The sequence below is a fragment of the Epinephelus fuscoguttatus genome, linkage group LG5, assembly GCF_011397635.1.
Source record: "Epinephelus fuscoguttatus linkage group LG5, E.fuscoguttatus.final_Chr_v1".
Classification (NCBI taxonomy): domain Eukaryota; kingdom Metazoa; phylum Chordata; class Actinopteri; order Perciformes; family Serranidae; genus Epinephelus; species Epinephelus fuscoguttatus.
The window spans coordinates 2,298,453-2,324,839 of NC_064756.1; the positions used below are offsets into that span (position 1 = coordinate 2,298,453).

The window sequence follows — 26,387 nt, forward strand, 5'->3', positions numbered from 1 at the left end:
TGGATACTATAAAACAAAAAGCTCCCTGTGCAGTAAACTCAACATAACACTTTGAACATGTTCAGGTCAAAAGGTTAGACACATACTGCGAGGCTTTTAGTCACGTCCTAAGGACACAGATTACTTCATAGAAAGCTGAACGCTTCAAGAAGTCACATTCGTCTGACCACAAAGATGAGCTGCTGATGAGAGTTGACACAGAGTTGATAAGGTGAGTGGCGTCAGTGTTTGTACGACACTCACAAGGAGACCTCAGAGCAGAATGGCTGCAGTCACAGAGCTCTGCTTCCTGCTGTTTGCTCTCATCAACAACATTCATGCAGAAGAACTCATCACCATCAAGGAGGAAGGGCACTCTTTCACCTTCCACCTCCCCAAGGAGGCCAGCTCCTGCCTGATCTCCAGATTTGTTGGTGAGGAGAAGCTTGTCCTGTGGAACACCTCTGACCTCTGGTCCCACAACTCCACAGTACCTGAAGACTTGAAACAACGACTCTCAGTTGTCAGCAGGGAGAATGGTTCTTACATCATCCACAACCTGACCCATTCAGACTCCGGCCTGTACCAAGAGGAGTGTTGGACCGACGGCAAAGTCACATATGAGAGAAACAGCAGTGTCATTATCTGTAGCTCAGTGAATGAAAAAATGGATGTTACACCAGGATTTGGAGAAAAGGTGTGGCTGCCATGTTCTGGAGCAGCTGACAGTCTGGATTTCCTGTGGCTCAAACGTGACTTAGCACATAAACATGGCCCATGGACCAGAGTTTTAGGAGACAATACAACATCAGTGATGGACGATGCTGGAGAAGTATACAGAGTGGAGAAAAGCTCATCGGCACTTCATGTGCTCAGCCCCAGAACAAATGCCTTTACAGAGTTCACCTGTCTGCTGATGAACCAACAGCAGTGTGTCAGCAGTAACCCTGTAGAATTTTACCTGCGCTATGAATTAATCTATGGCTCAGTGGGAGAGACGGCTGTGTTGCCGTGCACTGTCACTGATTTCAGTGATAACCAGCCCCCACGTTGGATTAATTTCACCTCCAACACTGAACTAAACAACACAACAAACCAGACTGTGCCTTCAGTGGACCAAAACTACTCTCTGGTGTTTTCATCACTGACATTAAATCAGAGAGGTTTGTATGAATGTGAAATTTCTTCCAGTGTGAAACAATATTTTCTGTTGGTGTGTCCTAAATTTGGTCCTCCTGCTGTCGAGCTCTTCTCAGAGGGAGAAGAAGTCACTCTACCATGCACAGACTGGGAAAAGGGTGTGTGGCACATTTGGTTCATCAAGTCGAACCAAACAGAAGGCAGAATCGTTACTATAGGCTCTAATCAGACCATGAGCAGAGTGAGCATTGGCTCTGAGTGGAGTCTGGTTATCTCTAATGTCTCTCCGAAAGACACAGGAGAGTATTGGTGTGCAGTTGACCAAGATTATCAGTGTGTGTCATCAGTGAAAACTGTGTTAATGTACAGAGATCCCTTTGGGATTCACTCCACCTTCTACACAGTGAGATGCTCAGTGCTCAGTGGTCTGCTGGTGATGCTCTGTGTTGTTGTAGTGGCTGTGAATCAGAGGAGCAGGAGAGGAGAGCAGCTTTCAGCTCAGACACACAGTTAATATGCATATGTTCATTTCCTCACTGTCTGTCTGTGACAATGTCAAAAGTACAAGAGGTGAAATAGATGATGGGAAAAAAGACAAATGAATACAAAACAATCAGAATAATAATAGAAAGAACGTTGGGAGAAAAAGTTGACAAGTTTACAAGTCAAGCTTTGATCCTGACAGGGTGCAGATATATATGTATATATGATATATATTGTAGTTAGTTTGTCTTTGTGTTGTTGTGGATCCATGTGATTATAGGGATGACTGCTTTGGGCTGCACTCCTGACACACAGCAGGGGCTGCTCTGTTATGTCATATTGTTTGGAATATTTTGGAACATTTCACTAATCAATCTTTGAACATTGCTTTCACCTCAGCTGTTGTTTTGATCATTTGACTGATGTGTATCTTGTGTTATTGTACTGATGTTTGATTTGAAATGATTCTGTGATTCTTTTATTCTATGTGAAGGAATCTGAGTTGCCTTTTATGCATTTATAATTGTTGTATGTTGGGCTGTTGTCAGTGTTATATGATTGTTATTATACCATGCTCTATATCAATCAATAATCAAGTGTCTCTATAATAAAGGTGAAACATAAACAATCAGACCTGCTACCCACTTTTTACTGTTGTGATGGTGATTTGAATGATTAGAGACAACATATCTGTTGGTGTGTAAAATAGATCTCATATTCTATTGGAGATACAATGAAATGCTAAGGTCAGCTATGACAGTAAATTACAGGAAAACTACAAACAGAAAATTGGAAAAATAATGAGAAAGTTTCACATTTGAAATTATTTGCTGTGAAATGACGGCTAAAAGCACCATGACCATGTGCACGACAGCAGCATGAAGACACTAAAGGCAGAGACAGTGTGTGAGGGCTGCTGAGAACACATTACGACAAAATGGCTGCCTGTCTAAGGCCACATGGCCTCCAGGACAAAATGGCTGACCAGGGACGACTACAAAGAAGATGGCCAATTCAACACAGGGGAAGTTCTGCCTCACCACATGTGGTCGGTAAAAACAAAATAGCATTTGAGAGTGGAAGATTTAAATTCCCTCTCTGGCAAGGCAGCTTTATTTGTATGGCACATTTCAGACAGTAGGACAACTCAAAGTCATTTATAGAGTAATAAATTATAACATATAATAAAGGATACATATTTACATTAAAAGAGTAAAGAGAAAAAAGATATAAAGGGTCAAATTAATGACTTAATGATTTACAATTTAAACAAACAGCAAAAGTTCAGACAAGAGGTGCAAAGATAAAAAGATTATTTAAAATGATTTAAAATGGAGTTTAAAAATCAGTTTGCAGTCAGTACAGGGTGGAGCAGACAGTGTAAGTTGGGGCTGTCTAACATCACCTGGGAGATTATTCCAGGTTTGTGCTGCATGATAACAAAACGCTGCTTCACCATGTTTTGTTCTGACTCATGGGACAGTCAGTAGGCCGGCCCCAGATGTCCTCAGGGTCCCAGAAGGTTCAAATGTCACAAGCATGTCAGAGATATATTTGGGTGCTGAGTCACAGAGTGATTTATACACAAGCAGCAGGATTTTGAAATCAGTTCTCTGAGTGACAGGTAACCAGTGTAAGGATTTCAGAATTGGACTAATATGGTCATATTTCATAGTTTTTTGTCAGGACCTGAGCAGCAGCATTGTGAACAAGCTGAAGTTGCTCAACAGCTCATTTTAAAACTCCTACAAACAGACCACTGCAGCAATCTAATCCACTGGAAATAAAGGTGTGGTTGAGCCTTTCAAGGTCTCACTTTCCTCTAACAGTGTTTTTAAATGGTAGCAGGCAGGTGATGTTACAGATTTGATGTGGCTGTGGAAGTTAAATGTGAGTCCAGGATAACACCAAGGTTTGTTCTGTGACTCTTAGTTATAAGAGAGAGGGCCTCAAGGTGAGAGCTGACACTCTGTCTTTCTGTCAGTGGCCCAAAGACAGTGATGTCCATGCTACTTGATGGTTTGTGAACCCTCCAAACACGGTCATTGCTTTCTAAAAAAAAAAAAAAAAATTAAAACAACCTTATGACATGAACATCCAAATCCCAATTTGTAAAGCAAACCATCCAAATAAAGAAAATGCAGAAAAAAAGACATATACTTTATTTTTTTTATAAACAAAAGTAATTTATCTCTCAAAAAAACTGAAAATCTGCCACGTGCAAAAGTATGTGAACCCTTTCAGTTGGTATTTTGTGGCACCTCCTTTTGCAGTCGTTACTTCAACCAAACATCGTCTGTAACCACAAACCAATGTCTCACATTTGCTTTTGAAGATTTTTGTCCACTCCTCCTTCCAGAACTCAGCCAGTTGAGAGAGGTTGGAGGGACATCTGGCATGTACCGCCCGCCTCAGATCTTGCCACAGCATTTCTATGGGATTGAGGTCCAGACTTTGACCGGGCCAATCCAGTGTGCAAATCTTCTTTCTCTTAAACCATACCTTGGTAGTTTTATTGGAATGCTTTGGGTTGTTGACCTTTTGCATAATCCATTTCTGTCCCAGCTTCAACTCCCCGAGTGATGGCAGAAGATTCTGGTCAAGAATTTGTCGATTGGCCTGGGAATTCATAGTTCCCTGGATAATATGGAGTCGTCCTGGTCCTGAGGTGGAAAAGCAGGCCCAGACCTTCACATTTCCACCACCATGCTTCACTGTTGGGAGGAGCTTCTTGTCTTGATATGCAGTGTTTACTTTTCTCCAAACATGGCGCCTGTGATTGTAGCCAAATAATTCAATTTTGGACTCATCTGTCCAGAGAATGGACTTCCAGAAGGCTTCTGGTTTGTCCAAGTGCTCTCTGGCAAAGTTTAAACGGGGAACTGTATTCTGTTTTGAGAGCAGAGGCTTCCTTCCAGCAACTCTCCCATGAATGCCATGTCTCTTCATTTTTTGCCTGATTGTAGATGCATGTTCATTTATCCCATATGCTGCCCGAGAGGTCTGCAACTCTCTGGAGGTGATGTCTGGGTTGGCCTATACCTGAATTATTATTTTTCTGGTGCTTCTTGGTGAAAGTTTTGATGGCCGTCCACTTGTGGGCAGAGTTGTGGTCATGCTGAATGCCCTCCATTTGTAAATGATTTGTCTTACAGTGGATGAATGGAGCTGACTCTTTTGGAGATGGTCTTGTAGCTTTCCCCAGACTGATGGGCTGTCACCACCTTCTTCCGGATGTTCTCGGATGTCTCTTTTCCTCTCGGCATCGCTGATCTGTGTACTTTACGCCTTGGCACGACAGTGGTTTGGTTGGTTTCCTCTCTTTTAATTAGGGCTGCTAAAAACTTTTCCTAAGAATGTCTCATTTGATTGGTCTGCTTAACTGATTACTTAAACACCCACATGTGTTTCACCTGACCTACTTGACTTTACCAATGCAGCTGTGGTTCACTTACTTTTGCACATACTCTGATTCCATGTTTCATGTAGTCTGTTGGCTACTCACACAGTTCGCTCAAAACAAGTGCATGGAATTAATGAACACAACCCTGACATTTCATATATAAAAACTGGTGATGAAAGAATAAGAAAACAACAGAAAAATCTAAACTACTCAAGGGGTTCACAAACTTTCAAGCAGCACTGTATCTCTGTTGAGTTGGAGAAAATTTTGATGCATCCGGTCACTGATTTGCTCAGTACAGTGACACAGATGTTCCACAGGTCCATAATCACCTGGTGAAAGCTATATGTATATTTGCATGTCATCTACATAAATACAGTAGGCTACTTTATTATTTTGTATGATTTGGCCTGATGGAAACAAATAGAGACTACACAAGAAAACTGTACCCTAACCTTTGTCTGCCACGTGCTGTTGTCCCATGCATTTTCTTGTTGTCCTGCTGCTGCTGTTTGTCTTTGTCTTACTGCCTTTGGATGCTACTCTTGCTCTGTGTTGTTGTGCCTGATGCTTGTGTGCTAGACTGCAGGTTATTTCTGTAATGCTTGTTGTCACATGTGATGCTTGTTGTGATTGTATATAAGTAGTGTGTGTTTCAGAAATGTGTGGATGTGTGCTGCTGACTTTTTAACTTTTCACATTTCTGTTTTAGCCTCCACCTCGCTCTCTCAAGGGGCTTTGACTTTTGACAGGCTGTCGTTATTAACGACAGTTTGATTTTTATGACTTCAGTAAAATAAAATAAAACTCTCCCTGTGCAGGAAACTCAACATAACACTTTGAACATGTTCAGGTCAAAAGGTTAGACACATACTGCCAGGCTTTTAGTCACATCCTAAGGACACAGATTACATGATAGAGAGCTGAACGCTGCAAAGTTTCCACTGATGATGAGATAAAGAAGTCACGTTGTTCCAAAAGAGAAGCTGCTGATGGGAGATGACACAGAGGTCATTAGAATAGTGGTGTCAGTGTGCCTCCAGCACAAAATGGCTGACCAGGGACAACTATAAAGACGATGGCCAAGTTTGTTTTGTTTCTTTTTCTTTTCCTTTTTTCTGTATTGTTTCTTCTGTGTTGTTGTCTTTCCTTGTTGTTATTTTTTACTTTGTTTACTACTGCACAGTGACCTTGAGTGTTTTGAAAGGAGCTTTTCAAATAAAATGTATTATTATTATTATTATTATTATTATTATAAGTCAAAGCAGGGGAAAATATGCCTCACCACATGTGGTTGGTAAAAACCAAATCGCATTTGAGAGTGGAAGATGTAAGTTCCCTCTCTGCATGTGTAGCTGGATGTAACAACACATTCTCACTCTGACCTCGTCACATGTCCACGTTTGGTCATGGACTTTCCATGTCCACATATGACGTCCAAGGTACCCTGCGTGTGTTGGTTGTTGGCATTCTGGGACGCCGTGTCAAGTTGAGCCTGTTACATCCTCTGTACGTTTTCAAAACACACTTCTGTTTTCACAGGAAATGTACAGTTTGCATACAGTCTCTTTCAAAATAAATTTCACTACGTCGGTACAACACTACAAATTGGTGTTATTTTTTATAAACAATGCACACACTTGGTTAAGTTTTGCCAACACATGGACGTGGTTGGGTTTGGGAAAAAGAACAGGGTTTGACTTTACAGTCTTATGGGAAGTGAACACTGGCCTCCCGGGTGAAAGTCAGTGGTTGCTGGACCCATCCACCACCCTTCCAGCCCGCCCTACTCTGACCTCCGCCACCTTAACAGTTGTTGTTGTCCAGCCATGTTTCCCCTTGATGCGCAGGGTGCTGTCAAACAATGATAGCAACTGGCAGCATGTCATGCCAATGTGAAAAGACAGCTTTTGTCATAGTCTGTTGCCAGTAGTCACTGACCAAGTGCCAGTATTCAACGATTTCGCAGTGAGACTGGTTTGGATTTAAAGGGCCAGTGTGTAAAATGGGTTGAAAACAGTGACATCAGTGGTCAAATTCTAGATTGCAGGGTGACCTCGCTCACCCCTCCCGTCGGGTAAATGACGGTGGCCTCGTAGGGACAAAAAGCCTTGCGCACGAGTTTTTCAGGAGTAGGTCTATCTAGTGACAAGGTGAATGTTTATTTGGAAATCTAATCCATGTTACGATATTGTAATGAATCCCTCATGAGCAGGAGACCAGAGGAGCGTTCGGGAAAAAGGCCAGTTTATTTGAGCACTCCAGAAACTCCGGTAACACTCCAGGGGGTAAAAGACTCCGTCCCAAACTCTGACTCTTCTAGCGTAACAGACACACTTCATAACTTTACACACATACTCGTTTACCATGCTGAGTGGGGACCCCCCTCCCCTCTCTGCTCCGCCAATCTCCAGCCCGCACACTGACTGACAGCGTAGCCTGTAAACAGAGCTCAGCTGTTTATTTAGCCTAGCAATATCTCCGGACTATAGTAGCTGCAATGGACGACTTTCAACGCGATTTTGAAGAGTTTCTTGTAGCAGACACAGACCCAGAGCCATACCTGTTTGAGCCGGAGCACACAGATGAGGAACTCTATGTGTTTGGTGCTGAGCGGTCGAGAAGAGAGGCTGAATGTACAGAATGGGATTCGGTGCTACTGCTACCATCGTTGGGGAGACATATCATCAGGAGGAAAAGCGCTGCAGAGAGTGCATCACAAGGAGTGAAGTTGCATCTTCTTTTCCTCGCAGATGACGGTTCGGGTTCATTCTCTCCTGTTGCGTGGTAAGTGTGGTCCATTCGAAAACTTTATAACTAAAAAAACTTTTCACTACTCTCTATCGACGAACTACTACACACTCTCTCCTGTTTTCTCCTCCTTCTTCCTTCCTTCCGCTGTCTTCGTTGGTTCATTTATACACGTGGAACGCGTTCTCTGGCTGGCTGGATTGTCCGCTCGGGCTGCCGTACATACATGGTGGCGCAAGATGGCGACCTCTCTAAAGCAAGGCCCTTGATATATATATATATATAAAAGCATAATTATAAGGCTACGAAAACCGAATTTTATTTTATAGCGATTATACACTAGTATAAACATATTAATGGGTAGAATATTCAGATTCAGATTCAGATTGACAATAAACCATGTCAAATATTACACACTGGACCTTTAAAAGTCAAATTAGAGTATTTGTGTGTGATCGATGTTGTATGAAGGAGGCAGTTTTTCAAAAGGATGTTTAGTTGCATGCTCGTCTGTGTCTGTGTTCAGTATTAGCTAACAAACATAAACTTATCGAAATACCAGGACTACAAAGACATCACAGCAATTACTCAGCTACTCACGGTTGATGGAAGTTAAACAGTCTTGCTCAGCTTGTACAACTGAAATAATGCTTCGCCCAGTTGTTACATTATCAGTCCATGAATGGAGGGAAGAGTTGCTTTGTTGTGTTGTTTGTTAGCTGGTGGTTGTCCATTGTGAATGAGCCTGGTTTAGAAGAACTGTGGTTCCTGATTTCATTTCATTTCATTCATTTCATTCATTTCATTCATTTCATTCATTTCCTTCTGACATCTCCCCAGGGTATAAGGGACAAACAAAAATAGCCATAACAAATCAAGGCAGGTGGCAACCAATGTACAGCAAAACAAATAAAACAGAATTAGTGTACATTAGGGCTGGGTGATATGTCCTAAAAAAAAAAAAAATCTGATTTTTTCACAACAAATCCGATTCACGATTTAAATCGATTTTTTCCCCTCCTCGTTAAAAAAAATATATATTTGCGGCCTGGTAGCACATATCTGGGGTCCAAAACTTTCAGCATGTGAATAAACCTCAGCTTTTCCACGGTAGCCTATATATGGGCACCACATCTCTTGCAATATACATCTGCATCTGTGATCGCTTTCCACCAGACCCCTTTCTTATCATACGGCAGTGTTTCCCCTACCATCATATTGGATCACAACAGAAGTCATTTAAGATTACCTTTACTATAGAACAGGTCTATACCTTGTCCTTTTATTAAACAAACTAAATAGCCTTGTGTTACAGGCTGAGCCTGATGTGTGTGTCTTGTGTGTGTGTGTGTGTGTGTGTGTGTGTAGTTGATGTAGGAGGTATGAGATGTTAGTGCGCCGGGTGTGGTGTGTGACGTCAGACGGATGCGCCCCAGGAAGAAAGTGAGGCATGTGCTATGTTGTTTACATCGAGCAGCCACAGTGAAGAAGCCTACGCAGTTCTGCATGCTGTTTTTGAGTTATTTCCCTCTATGTAAAAGTCAGACACTGATGAGAGAGGCTGTGCATCATCCCTGCAGTGCTGAAAATAAAGTGCCGTTCTTTAACGCAGATGAAGTCCCGTTGTTTATGTGTTGTTGCCAGCTAACACAAGCTATTCTGGCCCCTGTTTAGTGACCCGTCCTTTACTGACCCCTAGTGGACACTTTAGGTAGTGCTTTTTCTTAAGTTTTGTTTTATCCTCCATGTTGTTTTCAGTTGAACAAACAGCAAGCTGCTGTGTTGATGCAGAAACAGTTTTCTCCTTCCGACTAAGCCTTGGGTTTTATATGTCTGTAAGTAAAGATCTGAAATACTGCTGGAGTGTTTTCATGAGGATTGTTCTAAAAGGAAGAATGTTATTTAGTTGTCAGATGAATGTTGGCTACACATGCTGGTCATTTGCTGCACTTTTCAGCTTATTCCTATGCAGGTCTATGCTAAGCTAAAAAGCTGTACAATTTATGCTACTTACCTGAGTTACCTACTCTTGCTGGATATTTATGTTAGATTAAAATACTTATCTGCCATGTTACCTGTGAAAAGAAGAAGTTAAAAAATAGTCATTTAAGAAGTAGTTTATTTCATTTCATTATATTCAGTTGATGAGCATTTCATACATGGAACTATTTACATTATCGTTATTATTTCATGTCTGCATATATGTATTTTGTGTACTGTACACTGATATATGCTTTGTATTATATTTTTCAGTTTTACAAAAACAACCACCAGTAAAGCCACGTCTTTCTCAAGAACACGGATTATTGGAGTTTTTGTTCGCTATCTGTCTAGCCTTGCTCAGAACGCAATTGTGAGGACAGAATACAAGCTAAAGGAGCTAATGGTCTTGGGAGGTCCCTTGACTACGGTTCAGGGGTCTGCCAGCTTGGCGTTGGTAACACTTATTTATCTTATTTACACAACGGCATGTCATTTCTGTCCCTACATGGTGCGCGTATAAAATGCTCCTCTGCACACACACAGACACACACACACACACACACACACACACACACAAACACAGACACAGGTGTGCACACAAAAGCGCTGAAGAACTCATTCCCTTTCTTGAGAACGAGTTCTTCGGTGCTCGCTGCCATGTTGTTTGTGTATCAAGTGCGCGGGGGGAGGGGTGAGCCCACTCTGAACTACGGGAGCCCAGCGTGGAGCGGCGGTGGCCGATTTTAAATAGAAACTCTATTTTCATTAAAACAAATCGGCCTAAACTACAAATTCGCCCAGCCCTAGCGTACATACATAGTCTGAAGAGAAGAAAAACAAATCAAATCGAGAGAGACTACTCAGGATTTTCTTTAGAAGTTTCAACAAATTTGACAGAACCTTTACATTTCGAGATGACATTAACTTTTGAAACTTATAAATATTTGGATTTACTCTATAGAACTGTCTAACAAACTCTCTTCTCTCTTTGTTAAAAAAGGAACACACAAGTACATAATGATATTCGTCTCCTCTATTGCCAGTCAAACAAAGAGTACATTGCTGAGGGACATTTTCACGGTCATACCTGCGCTCAGAGATAGGTAACTTATGATTTCCACACCGAAACTTAGACAAACAAATCCTTTCAGCAGGTCTTAACATAATCAGATAAGGTTCAAAAGTGAAATCAATTTTAAACAATTTATAATCAAATCAAATCAAATCAACTTTATTTATATGGCATTTTTCATACAACAGTAACACAAAGTGCCTGACAGAGGTTAAAAACAACAAAGATCCAAACAGAAAACAAAAAGAAAAGAGAAAACCCAACCCTCCCACCCAACAAAAAGCTATTTAGCTCATAAAATTGAGTTAGTAGCTAGGTAAGAATGATCTAAAACAGGGACATAAAATGCATCAAAACTAAAATCTATAGGCTAACTAAAATAACAAAAGATAAAGGTTAAATGAGATAAGAACATAAAAAGAGGAAGGGTAAGAATATAAAAAATAAATAAAAAATAGATAATAGATGGATAAATCAGTTATAAGAGGAATTTAAAATAGATAAATAAAGAGATCAGTTAAAAGCCTGATTAAAAAGATGAGTCTTGAGCCTCTTTTTAAAAACATCAACAGTCTCTGCAGCTCTGAGGTTCTCCGGCAGGCTGTTCCACAATCGGGGGCCATAATAATTAAATGCTGCCTCCCCGTTTTAGTCCTAACTTTGATATGGTAAAAGCAGGTCAGATAAATAAGAAGGCCCAAGACCGTTAAGACATTTAAAAAACTAATAAAAGAACCTTAAAATCGATTCTGAAGTGCACAGGGAGCCAATACAGCAATTTTAAAACTGGTGAAATGTGCTCCCGCCCTCTGGTCCTCGTCAGCACTCGTGCAGCTGAATTCTGTAATAACTGTAGGTTTGAGATACTCTTTTTGGGAAGACCAGAGAGCAGGGCATTACAATAATCTAACCTACAGGAGATAAAAGCATGCATCAGCACCTCCGTGCTGGCCTGAGAGAGAAACGGGCGGACTCTGGCTATATTCTTAAAGTGGTAGACACCTGCCTTTGTTATGTTTTTAATATGTGGAATAAAACAGAGCTCAGAGTCAAAAATCACACCCAGATTTTTTACAGATTGTGTTGGTTTAAAATCCTGTAGTTTTGGTAAAAGTTTCTCTCTGGCCTTCAGGACCAATGACTAAAACCTCTGTTTTGTCGTGTGGTTGAGCTGCAGGAAATTCGCTGCCATCCATGACTTTATATCTAAAATGCAGTTAAAAGGGCATCAATTGGCCCTGTGTCATCAGGAGACACGGTGGTGTACAGTTGCGTATCATCAGCATAACTATGAAAGCTGATGCCGTGCCTCCTGATGACGTCCCCCAGAGGAAGCATGTAGAGATTAAAAAGAATTGGACCTAAAATTGACCCCTGGGGGACCCCAAACTTTATCTCATGGGTTCCTGAGGAACATGTATCCATACTTACAAAGAAGTGTCGATCAGTAAGGTAAGAGACAAACCAGTTAAAAACAGTACCAGAGAGGCCGACCAGATTTTAAAATAAGAAACAACTGCATTTAATGCGGCCTGTAATTCTGAAGGAGTCTGTGCCAGTACAATCATATCATCCGCGTAAAGCAGGACATATAATTTCAAATATATCCCTATTTCACCATTCATCACATTGCAGCATTCAGTAGAGAAAAGTTGAAGTCCTTTGTACCATTTACTCACATATTTTTCAAAATCATTTAAATATAGTGCAAACAAAAGTGGTGATAAATTATCCCCCTGCCGCACTCCTACATTACATACAAATTGTTCAGACAAATCATAACCAGCCCTAACACAAGATTTAGCATTCTCATAAATATTATGTATCACATTTAATACCCTTCCATTTATACCAAATTAAACTAATTTAAGCCATAATGATGACCAATCTACCAAATCAAATGCTTATTTATAATCAACAAAAGCACAATACAGTCTTTTTTTCTTATGCAGGTGCCATTCAACTAGTGAGTGAGGAACAAAAATATGGTCAAAGGTTGAAAAACCTTTCCTGAACCCTGCCTGCTCTTCTCCAAGAATTCATTTAGACTCTATATAAGCAGGTAGTCTGCACTTGGCGTCGGGTAGTTCCTCGCCCCCACGTCGTGCATTAAAACCGTTTGGAACACACCTACTCGTGGATTAACCCTTACATGAATAACATAAAACGAAATACTCCCTGTGCAGGAAACTCAACATAACACTTTGAACATGTTCAGGTCAAAAGGTTAGACACATACTGTGAGGCTTTTAGTCACATCCTAAGGACACAGATTACATGATAGAGAGCTGAACACCTCAAAGTTTCCACTGACGATGATGATGATGATGATGAGATAAAGAAGTCACGTTGTTCAGAACACAAAGTGGAGGTGCTGATGAGAGTTGACACAGAGCTGATAAGGTGAGTGGTGTCAGTGTTTGTACGACACTCACAAGGAGACCTCAGAGCAGAATGGCTGCAGTCACAGAGCTCTGCTTCCTGCTGTTTGCTCTCATCAACAACATTCATGCAGAAGAACTCATCACCATCAAGAAAGAAAGGGACTCTTACACCTTCCACCTCCCCAAGGAGGCCAGCTCCTGCCTGATCTCCAGATTTGTTGGTGAGGAGAAGCTTGTCCTGTGGAACACCTCTGACCTCTGGTCCCACAACTCCACAGTGCCTGAAGACTTGAAACAACGACTCTCAGTTGTCAGCAGGAAGAATATTTCTTCTTACATCATCCACAACCTGACCCATTCAGACTCCGGCCTGTACCAAGAGGAGTGTTGGACCGACGGCAAAGTCACATATGAGAGAAACAGCAGTGTCATTATCTGTAGCTCAGTGGATCGAATGTATTTTCGGACAGTGCCACTTGAAGAATCAATGGACCTACCATGTTATGGAGCAGCTGACAATCTGGATTTCCTGTGGCTCAAACGTGACTTTAGATATAAACAAGAAATATGGAAGAAAGTTTTTGGGGAAAATACGACATCAGTGATGGACGATGATGGAGGAAGATACCAAGTGGAGAAAAACTCATCAAATCTGCGTGTATTCAACTTCACAACAACAATCATTAAAGGGTTCACCTGTCTGGTGATGAACCAACAGCAGTGTGTTAGCAGTCAGCGTGTAAGGTTTTACCCGTTATATGAAACAATCTATGGCTCAGTGGGAGAGACGGCTGTGTTGCCGTGCACTGTCACTGACCTCAGTGATGACCAGCCCCCACGTTGGATTAATTTCATCTCCAACACTGAACTAAAAAACACAACAAACCGGACTGTGCCTTCAGTGGACCAAAACTACTCTCTGGTGTTTTCATCGCTGACATTAAATCACACAAGTCTGTATGACTGTAAAACCTCTCTTAGTTTGAAAAGGTATTTCCTGTTGGTGTGTCCTAAATTTGGTCCTCCTGCTGTCGAGCTCTTCTCAGAGGGAGAAGAAATCACTCTACAATGCAAAGATTTGAAGAAGGGTTGGTGGCACACTTGGTTCATCAAGTCGAACCAAACAGAAGGCAGAATTGTTACTATAGACACGAGTCAGACCATGAGCAGAGTGAGCATTGGCTCTGATGGGAGTTTGGTTATCTCTAATGTCTCACTGAAAGACACAGGAGAGTATTGGTGTGCAGTTTACCAAAATTATCAGTGTGTGTCATCAGTGAAAACTGTGTTAATGTACAGAGATCCCTTTGGGATTCACTCCACCTTCTACACAGTGAGATGCTCAGTGCTCAGTGGTCTGCTGGTGATGCTCTGTGTTGTTGTAGTGGCTGTGAATCAGAGGAGCAGGAGAGGAGAGCAGCTTTCAGCTCAGACACACAGTTAATATGCATATGTTCATTTCCTCACTGTCTGTCTGTGACAATGTCAAAAGTACAAGAGGTGAAATAGATGATGGGAAAAAAGACAAATGAATACAAAACAATCAGAATAATAATAGAAAGAATGTTGGGAGAAAAAGTTGACAAGTTTACAAGTCAAGCTTTGATCCTGACAGGGTGCAGATATATATGTATATATGATATATATTGTAGTTAGTTTGTCTTTGTGTTGTTGTGGATCCATGTGATTATAGGGATGACTGCTTTGGGCTGCACCTGACACACAGCAGGGGGCTGCTCTGTTATGTCATATTGTTTGGAATATTTTGGAACATTTCACTAATCAATCTTTGAACATTGCTTTCACCTCAGCTGTTGTTTTTGATCATTTGACTGATGTGTATCTTGTGTTATTGTACTGATGTTTGATTTGAAATGATTCTGTGATTCTTTTATTCTATGTGAAGGAATCTGAGTTGCCTTTTATGCATTTATAATTGTTGTATGTTGGGCTGTTGTCAGTGTTATATGATTGTTATTATACCATGCTCTATATCAATCAATAATCAAGTGTCTCTAATACAGGTGAAACATAAACAATCAGACCTGCTACCCACTTTTTACTGTTGTGATGGTGATTTGAATGATTAGAGACAACATATCTGTTGGTGTGTAAAATAGATCTCATATTCTATTGGAGATACAATGAAATGCTAAGGTCAGCTATGACAGTAAATTACAGGAAAACTACAAACAGAAAATTGGAAAAATAATGAGAACGTTTTTACATTCACAATTATTTGCTGTGAAATGACTGACTAAAGCACCATGAACATGTGCACGACAGCAGCATGAAGACACTAAAGGCAGAGACAGTGTGTGAGGGCTGCTGAGAACACATTACGACAAAATGGCTGCCTGTCTAAGGCCACATGGCCTCCAGGACAAAATGGCTGACCAGGGACGACTACAAAGAAGATGGCCAATTCAACACAGGGGAAGTTCTGCCTCACCACATGTGGTCGGTAAAAACAAAATAGCATTTGAGAGTGGAAGATTTAAATTCCCTCTCTGGCAAGGCAGCTTTATTTGTATGGCACATTTCAGACAGTAGGACAACTCAAAGTCATTTATAGAGTAATAAATTATAACATATAATAAAGGATACATATTTACATTAAAAGAGTAAAGAGAAAAAAGATATAAAGGTCAAATTAATGACTTAATGATTTACAATTTAAACAAACAGCAAAAGTTCAGACAAGAGGTGCAAAGATAAAAAGATTATTTAAAATGATTTAAAATGGAGTTTAAAAATCAGTTTGCAGTCAGTACAGGGTGGAGCAGACAGTGTAAGTTGGGGCTGTCTAACATCACCTGGGAGATTATTCCAGGTTTGTGCTGCATGATAACAAAACGCTGCTTCACCATGTTTTGTTCTGACTCGTGGGACGGTCAGTAGGCCGGCCCCAGATGTCCTCAGGGTCCCAGAAGGTTCAAATGTCACAAGCATGTCAGAGATATATTTGGGTGCTGAGTCACAGAGTGATTTATACACAAGCAGCAGGATTTTGAAATCAGTTCTCTGAGTGACAGGTAACCAGTGTAAGGATTTCAGAACTTGGAGTAATGTGGTCATATTTCCTAGTTTTTTGTCAGGACCTGAGCAGCAGCATTGTGAACAAGCTGAAGTTGCTCAACAGCTCATTTTAAAACTCCTACAAACAGACCACTGCAGCAATCTAATCCACTGGAAATAAAGGTGTGGTTGAGCCTTTCAAGGTCTCACTTTCCTCTAACAGTGTTTTTAAATGGTAGCAGGCAGGTGATGTTACAGATTTGATGTGGCTGTGGAAGTTAAATGTGAGTCCAGGATAACACCAAGGTTTGTTCTGTGACTCTTAGTTATAAGAGAGAGGGCCTCAAGGTGAGAGCTGACACTCTGTCTTTCTGTCAGTGGCCCAAAGACAGTGATGTCCATGCTACTTGATGGTTTGTGAACCCTCCAAACACGGTCATTGCTTTCTAAAAAAAAAAAAAAAATTAACCTTATGACATGAATATCCAAATCCCAATTTGTAAAGCAAACCATCCAAATAAAGAAAATGCAGAAAAAAAGACATATACTTTATTTTTTTTATAAACAAAAGTAATTTATCTCTCAAAAAAACTGAAAATCTGCCACGTGCAAAAGTATGTGAACCCTTTCAGTTGGTATTTTGTGGCACCTCCTTTTGCAGTCATTACTTCAACCAAAGATCGTCTGTAACCACAAACCAATGTCTCACATCTGCTTTTGGGGGTTTTTGCCCACTCCTCCTTCCAGAACTCAGCCAGTTGAGAGAGGTTGGAGGGACATCTGGCATGTACTGCCTGCCTCAGATCTTGCCACAGCATTTCTATGGGATTGAGGTCCAGACTTTGACCGGGCCAATCCAGAGTGTGAATCTTCTTTCTCTTCAGCCATTCCTTGGTAGTTTTACTGGAATGCTTTGAGTTGTTGTCCTGTTGCATAATCCATTTCTGTCCCAGCTTCAATTCCCTGACTGATGGCAGGAGATTCTGGTCAAGAAATTGTTGATAGGCCTGGGATTTCATGGTTCCCTGGATAATTTGGAGTCGTCCTGGTCCGGAGGTGGAAAAGCAGGCCCAGACCTTCACATTTCCACCACCATGCTTCACTGTTGGGAGGAGCTTCTTGTCTTGATATGCAGTGTTTACTTTTCTCCAAACATGGCGCCTGTGATTGTGGCCAAATAATTCAATTTTGGACTCATCTGTCCAGAGAATGGACTTCCAGAAGATTTCTGGATTGTACAAGTGTTCTCTGGCAAAGTCTAAACGGGCAACTGTATTCTTTTTTGAGAGCAGAGGCTTCCTTCCAGCATCTTGACCATGAATGCCATGTCTATTCATTTTTTGCCTGATTGTAGACGCATGTACATTTATCCCAGATGCTGCCAGAGATGTCTGCAACTCTCTGGAGGTGATGTGTGGGTTGGCCTATACCTGAATTCTTCTTCTTCTGGTGCTTCTTGGTGAAAATTTTGATGGCCGTCCACTTCTGGGCAGAGCTGTGGTCATGCTGAATGCCCTCCATTTGTAAATGATGATTTGTCTTACAGTGGATGAATGGAGCTGACTCTTTTGGAGATGGTCTTGTGGCTTTCCCCAGTCGGGCTGTCACCATCTTCTTCCTGATGTCCTTGGATGTCTCCTTTCCTCTCGGCATTGTTGATCTGTGTGCCTTACGCCTTGGTATGTAAGTGGTTTGGTTGGTTTCCTCTCTCTTTTAATCACGGCTGCCCAAAACCTTTCCTAAGGATGTCTCATTTGATTGGTCTGCCTAACTGATTACTTAAGCACCCACATGTGTTTCACCTGAGTCTATTACCCTCTTGACTTTACCAATGCAGCTGTGGTTCACTTACTTTGCACCTACTCTGATTCCATGGTTCACGTAGTCTGCTGGCTACTCACACAGTTTGCTCAATACAAGTACATGAAACTGATGAACATTAATCTGACATTTTATTTATAAAAACTGTTGATGATAAAAAAAAAAAAGAAAATCATGGTAAAACAACAGAAAAATTTATATTACTCAAGGGGTTCACAAACTTTGAAGCAGCACTGTATCTCTGTTGAGTTGGAGAAAATTTTGATGCATCCAGTCACTGATTTGCTCAGTACAGTGACACAGATGTTCCACAGGTCCATAATCACCTGGTGAAAGCTATATGTATATTTGCATGTCATCTGCATCAATACAGTAGGCTACTTTATTATTTTGTATGATTTGGCCTGATGGAAGCAAATAGAGACTACACAAGAAAACTGTACCCTAACCTTTGTCTGCCACGTGCTGTTGTCCCATGCATTTTCTGGTTGTCCTGCTGCTGCTGTTTGTCTTTGTCTTACTGCCTTTGGATGCTACTCTTGCTCTGTGTTGTTGTGCCTGATGCTTGTGTGCTAGACTGCAGGTTATTTCTGTAATGCTTGTTGTCACATGTGATGCTTGTTGTGATTGTATGTTAAGTAGTGTGTGTTTCAGAAATGTGTGGATGTGTGCTGCTGACTTTTAAACTTTTCACATTTCTGTTTTAGCCTCCACCTCGCTCTCTCAAGGGGCTTTGACTTTTGACAGGCTGTCGTTATTAATGACAGTTCGATCTTTATGACTTCAGTAAAATAAAATAAAACTCTCCCTGTGCAGGAAACTCAACATAACACTTTGAACATGTTCAGGTCAAAAGGTTAGACACATACTGCGAGGCTTTTAGTCACATCCTAAGGACACAGATTACATGATAGAGAGCTGAACGCTGCAAAGTTTCCACTGATGATGAGATAAAGAAGTCACGTTGTTCCGACCGCAAAGGGAAGCTGCTGATGGGAGATGACACAGAGGTCATTAGAATAGTGGTGTCAGTGTGCCTCCAGCACAAAATGGCTGACCAGGGACAGCTATAAAGACGATGGCCAAGTTTGTTATGTTTCTTTTTCTTTTCCTTTTTTCTGTATTGTTTCTTCTGTGTTGTTGTCTTTCCTTGTTGTTATTTTTTACTTTGTTTACTACTGCACAGTGACCTTGAGTGTTTTGAAAGGAGCTTTTCAAATAAAATGTATTATTATTATTATTATTATTATAAGTCAAAGCAGGGGAAAATATGCCTCACCACATGTGGTTGGTAAAAACCAAATAGCATTTGAGAGTGGAAGATGTAAGTTCCCTCTCTGCATGTGTAGCTGGATGCAACAACACATTCTCACTCTGACCTCGTCACATGTCCACGTTTGGTCATGGACTTTACACGTCCACATATGACATCCAAGGTACCCTGCGTGTGTTGGTTGTTGGCATTCTGGGACGCCGTGTCAACTTCAGCCTGTTACATCCTCTGTATGTTTTCAAAATATACGTCTGTTTTCACAGGAAATGTACAGTTTGCATACAGTCTCTTTCAAAATAAAAGCACTACGTCAGTACAACACTACAAATTGGTGTTATTTTTCATAAACAACACACACACTTGGTTAAGTTTTGCCAACACATGGACGTGGTTGGGTTTGGGAAAAAAGAACAGGGTTTGGCTTTACAGTCTTATGGGAAGTGAACATTGGCCTCCCGGGTGAAAGTCAGTGGTTGTTGGACCCATCCACCACCCTTCCAGCCCGCCCTACTCTGACCTTCGCCGCTTTAACTGTTGTTGTTGTCCAGCCATGTTTCCCCTTGATGCCGCAGGGTGCTGTTAAACAATGATAGCAACTGGCAGCATGTCATGCCAATGTGAAAAGACAGCTTTTTGTCATAGTCTGTTGCCAGCACTCACTGACCAAGTGCCAGTATTCAACGATTTTGCAGTGAGACTGGTTTGGATTTAAAAGTCAAATTAGAGTATTTGTGTGTGATCGATGTTGTATGAAGGAGGCAGTTTTTCAAAAGGATGTTTAGTTGCATGCACATCTGTCTCTGTGTTCAGTATTAGCTAACAGACATAAACTTATCGAAATACCAGGACTACAACGACATCACAGCAATTACTCAGCAACTCTCGGTTGATGGAAGTTAAACAGTCTTGCTCAGCTTGTACAATTGAACTAATGCTTCACCCACTTGTTACATTATCAGTCCATGAATAGAGGGAAGAGTTGCTTTGCTGTGCTGCTTGTTAGCCAGTGGTTGTCCATTGTGAATGAGCCTGGTTTAGAAGGACTGTAGTTCCTGATGCAGTCTTTGTGGTGCTGTCTACCAGCAGTGAGGCTTTGCCTTTAGCCAGGCCGCCGTTGTAAAAAAGAATGAATTCTTAAATACTGACCTGGTTGAGTAAAGATGAAATGAATAGTATGAAACAAAACTCTCCCTGTGTAGTAAACTTAACATAACACTTTGAACATGTTCAGGTCAAAAGGTTAGACACATACTGCAAGGCTTTTAGTCACGTCCAAAAGACACAGATTACTTGATAAAGAGCTGAACGCTTCAAGAAGTCATGTTCGTCTGTCCACAAAGAGGAGCTGCTGATGAGAGTTGACACAGAGCTGATAAGGTGAGTGGTGTCAGTGTTTGTACGACACTCACAAGGAGACCTCAGAGCAGAATGGCTGCAGTCACAGAGCTCTGCTTCCTGCTGTTTGCGCTCATCAACAACATTCATGCAGAAGAACTCATCACTATCAAGAAAGAAGGGCACTCTTACACCTTCCACCTCCCCAAGGAGGCCAGCTCCTGCCTGATCTCCAGATTTGTTGGTGAGGAGAAGCTTGTCCTGTGGAACACCTCTGACCTCTGGTCCCACAACTCCACAGTACCTGAAGACTTGAAACAACGACTCTCAGTTGTCAGCAGGAAGAATAGTTCTTCTTACATCATCCACAACCTGACCCATTCAGACTCCGGCCTGTACCAAGAGCAGTGTTGGACCGACGGCAAAGTCACATATGAGAGAAACAGCAGTGTCATTATCTGTAGCTCAGTGAATCAAAAAGATTATATTACACTGACATCTGAAGAATCAAGGGACGTGCCATGTTCTGGAGCAGCTGACAATCTGGATTTCCTGTGGCTCAAACGTGACTTTACATATGAACAAGAAATATGGAAGAAAGTTTTTGGGGACAATACGACATCAGTGATGGACGAAGATGGAGGAAGATACCAAGTGGCGAAAAACTCATCAGCTCTGCGTGTATTCAACCCAACAACAACAGTCATTACAGAGTTCACCTGTCTGGTGATGAACCAACAGCAGTGTGTTAGCAGTGAACGTGCAGAGTTAAACCTGAAGATAGAGACAATCTACGGCTCAGTGGGAGAGACGGCTGTGTTGCCGTGCACTGTGACTGACCTCAGTGATGACCAGCCCCCACGTTGGATGATAAACAAGAATGAACTAAACAACAGAACAAACCAGGCTGTGCCTTCAGTGGACCAAAACTACTCTCTGGTGTTTTCATCACTGACATTAAATCACACAGGTCTGTACTTGTGTAAAACCTCTCTCAGGGTGAAAAAGTATTTTCTGGTGGTGTGTCCTAAATTTGGTCCTCCTGCTGTCGAGCTCTTCTCAGAGGGAGAAGAAGTCAGTCTACAATGCAAAGATTTGAAGAACGGTGAGTGGCTTTTTTGGTTCATCAAGTCGAACCAAACAGAAGGCAGAATTGTTACTATATACACGAGTCAGACCATGAGCAGAGTGAGCATTGGCTCTGAGTGGAGTTTGGTTATCTCTAATGTCTCACTGAAAGACACAGGAGAGTATTGGTGTGCAGTTTTTAACCAAAACCGTCGGTGTGTGCCATCAGTCAAAACTGTGTTAATGTACAGAGATCCCTTTGGGATTCACTCCACCTTCTACACAGTGAGATGCTCAGTGCTCAGTGGTCTGCTGGTGATGCTCTGTGTTGTTGTAGTGGCTGTGAATCAGAGGAGCAGGAGAGGAGAGCAGCTTTCAGCTCAGACACACAGTTAATATGCATATGTTCATTTCCTCACTGTCTGTCTGTGACAATGTCAAAAGTACAAGAGGTGAAATAGAAGATGGGAAAAAAGACAAATGAATACAAAACAATCAGAATAATAATAGAAAGAATGTTGGGAGAAAAAGTTGACAAGTTTACAAGTCAAGCTTTGATCCTGACAGTGTGCAGATATATATGTATATATGATATATATTGTAGTTAGTTTGTCTTTGTGTTGTTGTGGATCCATGTGATTATAGGGATGACTGCTTTGGGCCGCACCCTGACACACAGCAGGGGGCTGCTCTGTTATGTCATATTGTTTGGAATATTTTGGAATGTTTCACTAATCAATCTTTGAACATTGCTTTCACCTCAGCTGTTGTTTTTGATCATTTGACTGATGTGTATCTTGTGTTATTGTACTGATGTTTGATTTGAAATGATTCTGTGATTCTTTTATTCTATGTGAAGGAATCTGAGTTGCCTTTTATGCATTCATAATTGTTGTATGTTGGGCTGTTGTCAGTGTTATATGATTGTTATTATACCCTGCTCTATATCAATCAATAATCAAGTGTCTCTATAATAAAGGTGAAACATAAACAATCAGACCTGCTACCCACTTTTTACTCTTCTGATCATGTAGGCTGTCAGAAATGTGGTTTTCTGATGTCACTAAATAAAGGTCACAGTAAAGTGTGTGCACACATCCAATCCTAATATTGAGGCCAGGTGCAAGAAAGCAGATTGAGTGGAGGAAAATGCAGAGAATATCAGTCAGCTGGATTCTAGCTCCCAAACTTTGATTTGAACTCAACAGTCATGTTGTGGGGACTGTTGTGTTCAAATGCTCATGTGCTCGTAGCTGCCAAAACATGATGAAGTGTAACCTGAGAGTGACTGTGGTGACGCTGTAATGATGTGGTGGAAGGAGGAAATTATATTAATAATAATGACTTTATTTGTATAGCACAGTTCATACAGCAAGCGAAGCTCAACGTGACAAAATACAGATAGAACAGGGTATAAGATAAATAAGATTCAAATACACAATCACACACACACACACACACACACATAAAAAATATAAACACAGTTTGATACCAATTAAGTAAATGAAAGCTACATAAATACAAGTCTAAAAAGATTTCAAGGTTTTAAGATTTTGTTTGCAGCTGTCGACTAAATCAGAGTCTGACGTCCTCTGGAAGGCAGTTTCAGAGACGAGGGTCTGAGACACTGAACGCAGCATCACCGTGCCTTTTAGTTCTACTACATTTAGTAGACAAGAGGTCGAGGACCTGAAGGATCTACAGGGAATGTATCTGACCAACATATCAGATTAATAGTCAGGAGCCAGTCCATGAAGAGATTTAAAAAGCAAGAGAGTAATGTGTTCTCCATGTTTAGTCTTGGTGAGTAGACGTGCTGCTGCATTTTGGATCATCTACAGTTTGTTTAAAGATTTATTTGAGAGGTCTGAGAAGAAGGCATTAAAGTGGTCCAGTCTGCGTGAGATAAAAGCATCAACAAGTTTTTCTGTGTCTTGTTTAGATAAAGAGGTCGCAACGGGCAATATTTCAAAGATGTTAAGTGCATTTTTGGTGACGTTTCTCACTTGGGGTTCAAAACACAGGTCACAGTCAAAGATAACACCAAGGGGGGCGTCGGTGGCTTAGTAGTAGAGCAGGCGCCCCATGTACAAAGCTGTTACCGCAGCGGCCCGGGTTCGAGTCCAGCCTGTGGCCGCTTGCTGCATGTCACTCCCCCTCTCTCTCCCCCCCTCCTCACACTTGACTGTCCTGTCCATTAAAGGCAAAAAAAAAATGCCCAAAAACAAAAAAACAAAAAAAGATAACAGCAAGGTTCTTTATGTCATACTTTTTATTCACAGCCAGCTTTTCTAAATGATATTACATTGAAATTGCTTTTCTTTTGTACCAATGGTTAGAACCTCAGTTTTGTTCCTGTTGAGTCGCAGGAAATTTTGGGACATCCACGTATTAATTTGGCCGATACAACGAGAAAGTTTTTCAGTTGGGATTTTATCATCTGACAAGAATGACATATACAGCTGAGCATCGTCAGCATAGGAATGGAATTCAGTGTCATGCTCTCTAATGATATTTCTCAGAGGAAACATGTACAGATTGAAAAGAGTGGGTCCCAGAATGGGCCCCTGGGGGACACCACAATGGACCTCAGTTTTAGAAGACAGTGACTCACCCAGGGACACAACATAGTCCCTTCCTGTCAGATAAGACTTGAACCGGGTTAGAACTGAACCTGAAATGTTCAGATGGGTATGAAGCCGGTTTAGAAGGACGCTATGATTACTGGTGTTGAAAGCTGCCTTTAGGTCAAGAAGGACAAGAACTGAAATCTCTCCTTCAACAAGTTTCATTCTAAGATGGTTTACAGCTTTTACTAGTGCTGTTTCAGTCCTGTGATGGAACAAAAGCCTGATTGAAGAGTCTCTGTGTGTCTGTGAGAATTAGACACACCCCCATGTGTCTGTGGAAAAGGATCCAATCTGCACATCAACTGCATGACAACTGTTGTCAGGTGAAGAGTGCGAGCATGTGAAGGCGGGGGAGCAGAGAGCAGCACAGATAGTAGAATAGACTGATCTGAGAACAGCACCATGCACCTGTTTGGAACAAACTAGGATATTCTGCAATGGAACCAGTTTCTCTTCAGTCTCACGTGACGCTTCAAACATGGACACTCTTGTTTCCAAGCAATAAATCATCCGTTGGAATCTGACTGTTTCATTCCTGTTTATCTCCCCCTAACTAGACGTGACAGGTTTTCTGTGTGTCACCACAACAGTCAACATTAACATCCATCTTGTCAGGACAGAGATCCAAAAACACAATGCAGGCCAACCAACTGGAACAGATAACAGACAGGAAACAGGTGACAGATGCTAGAAAGCAAAGGCATGAGGCACATGGTGACAAAGTGACAAGGAGTATGTCCCAAGTCTCTTAATTTTATACTGCTAACTCCTAACTCCTGACTTGAACCGGAAGTCGTTCGAGGTCCGCCATCTTTAAGGCTGTCTCATGTGTCTTATTCCTGCCAGTAAGGAGTTAGCGTTAGGAGTTAGGAGGGATCTGTTAGGTGCGATGAGTAAGGTAACACGAGAGGTTCCTAACAGAAAGAGTTTTACAGCTTGAGGCCCTGACGTATAAATACCCGCCCCCTGCATCTGGCTCATTTGAACGAGATGGCGGAGAAACAGCGCAAGTGTACCCGTTACATGCATTCTTTGCAATGAAACACTGTAATTCACATGCCTACGTGACTACAAAGAGTAACGTTAATGATATTTCCTGTAAGACTGTCATGTTGTAATTAAGTTTATTTCGTTCACAACCCGTTGCGTTGTTCAGCAGACTGTCGGTGATGTGTGGCTGTTAAATGTACAGCTTATCATGTCCAGAACCACACGTGTTGATATAACACCACGCACACACACACACACACACACACACACACACACACACACACACACACACATTTGCCCATCATTAATTGTCCTGCATGTCATGTGAGTGGAATAATGTTTAATAGCTTGTAGTTAATATTAATTATTAATATTAATATTAATTAATATTATTACTTTCATTTATGTTGTTGTAAGCTACTGTCATTACAGTCTGTCCTGCATCTCTCTCTCTCTCTCTCTCTGTCTCATTGTGTCATACGGATTACTGTTAATTTATCATGTTGATCTGTTCTGTACGACATCTGTTGCTCGTCTGTCCGTCCTGGAAGAGGAATCCCTCCTCAGTTGGCTTTGATTAGTGAATATAATGTGACTTGGGATGTACGCCAAACACTGGCTCCGTTATGCAGCAGATCCGGCTGTGCTGCCGTCATCAGAAAAGGACGTCGCTTTACGTGACGCTTCAGAGTAAGGCCGTCTCATGTCTCTTATCAGCAATCCTCGCTCCTCACTCCTCACTCCTGACTCCTTGCATGTTTTCCTAATTGGGAGGGACTAAATAGTTAAGGTGACTAGGTTAGGTGGTTTGCAGTAATTTTAAGGGACTTGGGACGTACCCAAGGAGTGTGTGGAAAGGGCCGCTTAGAAACTGCAGGGCTGATGAGGGAAAGTGGAAACAGGTGTGTAGGTGCGAGGGGACGTCAGGTGAGCAGGACTGGAAAGAGAGTCTGAGGACATGTTGCATTGCAGGTCCCACAGTCTGTGTCTCCATCTGCTGGTTGAATTGTAGAACTGAGCGTTGACACAGGACTTTTTAAAAGCCTTTTAGTTTGTG

At 41.5% G+C, this 26,387-nt stretch overlaps 1 protein-coding gene across 6 annotated transcripts in view; it reads left to right on the top strand.

Annotated features, from left to right (window-relative positions):
• Window positions 1-242: 242 nt before the first annotated feature.
• The window catches only part of LOC125888423 (uncharacterized), a 70,463-nt gene continuing 44,318 nt past the window's right edge, over window positions 243-26,387 (top strand). For 2 of the 6 annotated variants that reach the window (XM_049575802.1, XM_049575801.1), the window contains exon 1: window positions 243-1,689. In XM_049575802.1, coding sequence (XP_049431759.1) covers window positions 263-1,633 — 1,371 coding nt within the window. In that variant the 5' untranslated portion in view covers window positions 243-262 and the 3' untranslated portion in view covers window positions 1,634-1,689. Of the gene's footprint in view, window positions 1,690-13,149; window positions 14,696-20,407; window positions 22,163-26,387 lie in introns of those variants that run through there. The other 4 variants (XM_049575797.1, XM_049575796.1, XM_049575799.1 and 1 more) reach the window with 2 other exon arrangements.